This window comes from Helobdella robusta (assembly GCF_000326865.2).
Source record: "Helobdella robusta unplaced genomic scaffold HELROscaffold_81, whole genome shotgun sequence".
Taxonomy (NCBI): domain Eukaryota; kingdom Metazoa; phylum Annelida; class Clitellata; order Rhynchobdellida; family Glossiphoniidae; genus Helobdella; species Helobdella robusta.
In genome coordinates, this window is record NW_008705469.1 from 512,463 (window position 1) to 518,660 (window position 6,198).

General features: G+C 32.8%; 1 protein-coding gene across 1 annotated transcript in view; it reads left to right on the plus strand.

Annotated features, from left to right (window-relative positions):
* Positions 1-3,430: 3,430 nt before the first annotated feature.
* HELRODRAFT_182188 (hypothetical protein) overlaps positions 3,431-6,198 on the plus strand; it is a gene marked incomplete at both ends in the record, with an annotated part of 8,053 nt that continues 5,285 nt past the window's right edge. Inside the window, 6 exons of the mRNA XM_009032487.1 lie at positions 3,431-3,521; positions 4,211-4,290; positions 4,506-4,604; positions 5,023-5,194; positions 5,385-5,528; positions 5,615-5,798. Of these exons, the coding sequence (XP_009030735.1) occupies positions 3,431-3,521; positions 4,211-4,290; positions 4,506-4,604; positions 5,023-5,194; positions 5,385-5,528; positions 5,615-5,798 (770 nt within the window). The remainder of the gene's footprint in view (positions 3,522-4,210; positions 4,291-4,505; positions 4,605-5,022; positions 5,195-5,384; positions 5,529-5,614; positions 5,799-6,198) is intronic.

Below are 6,198 nucleotides of genomic sequence, written 5' to 3' on the forward strand. Positions count from 1 at the left end.
TAATAGTAGTTGTGGTAGTAGTAGTAGTTGTGGTAGTAGCAGTAGTTGTGGTAGTAGTAGTAGTAGTAGCAGTAGTAGTTGTGGTTGTTCTGGCTTTCATAATTGTGATTAATAATTTAATATTGACATTACACTTAGCTTTACTAATAGGGTATTGATGATGTCATTTGTGATGAAAGCCTGGCCATGTAGCGTGCGTACTGAGTACTGTCAATATTGTATAATTTGTTCGCATGCATGAATGAATGAATAATTGAAAGAATAAATGAAGGAGTGAATGAATAAATGAAGGAGTGAATGAATAAATGAATGGATGGATGAACAAACAAACGAATGAATTAATGTTTATTTCGTTTTTGCATGGGCGCATGAATGAAAAAAACGAATGAACAAATGAAGGAATGAATAAATGGATAGATGGATAATTGATTAAATGAATGAACAAATAAATGGATGGAAGGATGGTTAATTGAAAAAATGGAACAAATGAATTATATTCGTGCTAAAAGCACGGCTATATATCACAGATATCAATATTTTACATTTGCTCATATGAATGTGCAAATGAATGAATGAGTGAATAAATGAGTGAATGAATGAATGAAGAAATAACTAAATGTATGAATGGATAGACGAATGAATATATGAATAGACAAATAATTGAGTGATTGAATGATTGAATAAATGAATGAATGTATGATAAATGGATAGCAGTTAAATAGATGATAAACACGATCCAACTGAAAATACACTGTATATATTAAAAAAATATAAAGACTGAAATTGCAAAAATAGAATTACGTAAAATTTATTGGAAGGGTGGCCCAGAGCCCACCGAAACTACTCCCTACCCCTTCTCAGCCACCCCTTCCCTCTGTAATTAATTATAAATCCATTCATGCATTCCTTCATAATTTTAGCACTCGTTCATTAATTTGCTCTTTCTTTCATTCACTCACTCATGCGTATATTCTTCAGTTCATCAATCACTTTTGTATTTATCTTTTTTTTTGCAGTAACACACACACACACACACACACACACAAACACACACACACACGCACACACACACACACACACATAGATACACACACACACACGCACACACACACATGCATACACAAGCATTGGCTCTGAGACAATAAACAACATGTTCGCCGACAATCACGACAATTTCTGCAATTAAATATTCCTCATATTAATCGCTGAAGCACTCAGTGTTAACGATTTTTGGAATTTTTTCGATTTTTCTCTTTTTTCCTTTTTGCTCTTTCTTTTTGTTTCTCTCTTTCTCTCTCTCCCTCTCTCTCTCCCTCTCTCTCTCTCTCTCTCTCCCTCTCTGTCTCTTTCTCACTCTCTTTCTCTCTGGTGATGGTTGTGGAGACAGAAGTCGATTCACTGGCGCGTGACATTCTGGCTTTTTATTCGTTTACAAATTTTGTTTCAACCCTTCTTCTAATTTTTTTTTTATTTTTGATGTCTGCCTACGTTTTGGACTTGTTTCTTTTATTATTATCACACGTTTCTCTCTTCCTCTCTCTTTTTTTCTTTCTTCCTCTCTCTCTCTTTTTCATTCTTTCATTTCAAATTTTCTCTCTCTCTCTTCTCTCTCTCTCTCTCCTTCTCTTTCCCTTTCTTTCATTCATTCCCCATGTAGAGTTGAATAAGAAAGAGTTTTTTAATTCATTGATACATGTATGTATATATGTATAGGTTTGTATAATGTATACGTTCGGATGTATGTGCGTGTATGAATGTGTGTATGCATGTGTGTGTGTGTGTGTGTGTGTGTGTGTGTGTGTGTGTGTGTGTGTGTGCGCGCGCTTGGACTTATGTATGTACTTAATTTATCGGCCCTTGTTTTTTAATGTGTTTGGCATTGTAAAAGCATTGATTGCTGGCAATTATAGAAATCCATAGGAGCGTACATTACTTAGCTTTGTTCGGACGATATATTTACTGTATTGTTTGACGTTTTGCAGGCTTGTCTGTATGTATGTTTGTATATGTGTTTGTATGTCTATGTGTGTGTGTGTGTGTGTGTGTGTGTGTGTGTGTGTACGTGTGTAAGTATTTGTGTGTGTCAGTGTGTAAGTCTGTGTGTTTGTTTGTGTGTTTTTTGAATGTATTGAAGTGTTACTGGTATTCTGAAGTGTTGTTGGTATATCTTGGTTTGTATGTGTGTGCGTGTGTGTGTTTGAATGTGTGTGCGTGTGTGAATGTGTGTGCGTGTGTGTGTGTGTGTGTTTTTACTTTATTTATTTCATTTAATCCCCAAGTTGGTTGAAACATGCGGAATGTCAGCAATTAAACGAAAATGAAAATTTGAATAAAAGTGAAATAAAACTGATATATTTTTTAAATTTTATTTTTTTAAATAATTGAATTGTTTTAATTGTTTGTTCATTCGATCATTCGTTCGTTCGTACATTTAACCGTTCCCTCATTTGTTCATTCATTCAACCCTTCACTCATTCATTAAACTGTATTAAAACTTACATTGTTTACTAATAAATTTATTGTTAAAAGTTTTAAATTGCATTTTCAAAAAATCATGAGTTGCAAAATTCTGAACACCAAATAAATTTGTATTACTTTCAAGTGTAGTAGTAGTAGCAGCAGTAGTAGTAGTAGTAGAAGTATCAGCAATAGTAGTAGTAGTAGTAGAAGCAGTAGCAGCAGCTGCTGCAGTAGTAGTAGTAGCAGCGGCAGTGGCAGTAAAAGAATTAGCAGAGATAACAGTAGTAGGACTAACAGTAATAGTATAGTAGTGGTAGTATAGTATTATTACATATCAAAAGCGTCGAGATCTTCATTCTCAGGGCATTGAGAATTAATTGACCAGCTTAATTCACTATTAGAATTAATTATTATGATGTTAATTAATTAATTAATGATGATGATGATAATCCTGGTTAGAGTTAAGATGAGAAGCGATAATATATATAAAATAAAATCATTGAAAATGACTCCTTGACAATCAAATTAATACCAGACATTTTACTAAGGCGACGTGATAGCTTAGCGGTTAAGGTCGCCTGGTACTACATCTCAGTGCTTGCAGGGACCGTGTTCGATTACGACAAAAGAAATCGCCTTTGTTTGTGAAACATCTTATAGCACGTTTTCATGTTTTATTTTTATGTGTTGTTAATTTCTTTAATTTTAAAAATATTGTAATAGATCTTTTTTTAAGATAAGTGTAATAGACCTTTTTTTAATAATTATTAAATTAACTTTTAAAAATATTTCTTTCCACTTTTAAACATTATAGCCGGAAGTTGATAAAATTTCTGAAAGTTACGTCCTTGGCATAATTTTCAGCTGACTTTAACTTGAGATAAAAATTTGCCTGATTTTACAATCAAAATTTTTTTTAAAATTGCCGATTATTTAAATCAATTAATTAATTTTTAATTAGTTAATTGCAATGGCTACTGATGTCATTAATGGCCAGAGTTTTGAGGCAGAGATTAAGAATAAAATTGATGATTTAAAAATTTCTATCACTGCTGTTGAAGGTTTGTGCACATGTTTGGTTTGAAAATTGAAGTTCAAGTCAATTTTTTTTTAATTTTATTAATTTATTTTAATTTTGAAAAATAATTTAAAAAAATTAGCTTTTCATTCGCAAACAAATAGAAATAAAATAGTAATTTTGTGATGAAATATTTTTTTATAATTTTTCTTCCTTGCTTGATTTCATTGGTGAGGAATAAAGAAAGAAAACTACCTCTAGCTCTCTTACCTAAATCATGTATATTATTTTTCAAATTGGTCCCCATAGTTAATTTAGTTATGTCAGTTTAAGTTCAATTCTTACAGTTTATTCTCATATTTACCCTCTCTATTCATTCATACATTGTACCTTGTACTCTGAATTCAAAACTATAAAAAATGTTTAAAAGTTAACTCAGCTTTATATTAGACAGTCAGTTTTATTATTATTTTTCATTTATTTGTTAAAGAATTTCAAAAATGTTTTATTTTGATTATTTTGTTACTAATCAAATGAATGAATCTTACATACAAACACACAGATATTTACATATATACACAGACATACATAAATGTTAAATACAATGTCATTTAACATGTACACACAAAGATATTTATATTTTATACACACATATAGTTTTTTTTTGCAATTTCAACATTAAATCTAAGTTCTCTTTGAGTTCAATTTTAAAATATATTTTTCACTAATTAGACTGTCCCTATGAGAAATTAGTGAATGGTGTTTGTTGTGAGAGAGATAGTGACGTGGTGAAAGATGACGATGATGAAAAAGTAAGTCTTTTTTTTAGTTTTTTCTGTATTTACATGTTTACATTTTTTAATAAATTCATTATTTCAATTTTATTGGAAAATATATTATACATTATATAACATTAACAGCAATATAACAACAACAATAACATCAATAACAACAAAATCCTAGCTGTATAACATTAACAGCAATATAACAACAACAATAACATCAATAACAACAATTCACATCACAGCCAACAACAACAATGTCTTCTGCCGAGGAGTTTTTTATTCAGGAGTCCGGCTTCAATATTAAGATACAAGCTCCAGGCCTTGATATCTTTGAAATCCCCGTGAGTTGGCTCTTTCATTTTACTTTTCATTCGCTCACTCATTATCATCATTCTTTTCTTCCCCCATTCATTCGTTTATTTATTCATTCGTTCTTTGCACTCTTCTCTCTGTCATCTCACTTTCACTCAATAATTCATTCATTCATTCTTCCATTTATTTTTTTACGCATTTCTCTGTACCACCAATTCTCAAGCATATCATTTTAGTTTTTACAAATTCATTTTTTTTTTCATAAATTTATTTAATTTTCAAATTATTTTTTCAAAAAAATTAATTTTTTTACTTATTCATAATTCATTTATCCACTAATTCATCCAGTCGTTCTTTCATTCATTCAATCTATCAATTAATAATTAATCCACTTATTCATTTACTCATTTCTTCAATCAATCATTTAACCAACCAATCAACTCACAGGTCAGTTCGATGGAGTTAGTCCAAGAAATCTATCAAGTACTGGTTGATAAGGAAGAGACTTGCCATAGGACCTGCTTCACCCTTCAACTCGATGGCGTGACCTTGGATAACTTCTCAGAGGTCAAGTCGGTTGAGGGGTTAAAAGAGGGGTCACTCTTGAAGGTCGTCGAAGGTCAGTTGGCTATGATTGGTCGGTTGGTTTAGATGCTTAGTTTTGTGAAACGACATGCAGACCCTGTCATACAAACAAACAAACATACAAACAAACAATCAAACATGCATGCAAACAAACAAACGTATATACAAACATGCAAACATACATACAAACAAACATACAAACATACATACATACAAACAAACAGAACTGTATACAGTAAGAGAAGCCCGAATTCATGTCAGGCACATTCGTGATGTTTTAAAGTCCATAGATATAATAGATGCCTATCTGGGTAATGAGTGCAATTCTCTGTCTTTGCTCAACGTCATCACTGGCGGAAATATTCTTGGTTGGATATTGCTGTTGTTGATACACCCACCACCATCATAATCACACTATCTTCATCATAATCTTCATCACCGTTATCATCTTCAGAACGAAAGCAGTCGTCGTCATCGTCACAGAAGAACAACAGTGGCAGCAGTACGTCGTCGTCGTCGTCTGACCAGCCCGACCACCAGCCGCCTGATTATTTGCTGCCCGGCTCCAAAGACAGGCCACTTCTACCCCTACATCCGGTTTATAAGGAACTCAAGGTCGTCAGGATGGTGATAATGATGTTGCTGGTGATGATTATGATGGTGGTGTTGATGATGAGGATGATGATGGTGAAGAGGATGATGTTGATGATGGTGATGTTGATGATGGTGATGATGATGGTAAAGAGGATGATGTTGTTAATGATTATGATGATGGTGTTGATGATGATGATGGTGTTGATGATGATGATGGTAAAGAGGATAATGATGATGATGATGCTGGTGGGTGATCATCTCCATAGGGCCCGCAGTGTTTGAAAGTTTTAACATTCAGTGGCTGGAACCCGCCCCCGAGCCAGCGCAAAATGAATGGATGATGTTGTTAATGAGAAAGAGGATGATGTTGTTAATGATTATGATGATGGTGTTGATGATGATGATGGTGTTGATGATGATGATGGTAAAGAGGATAATGATGAT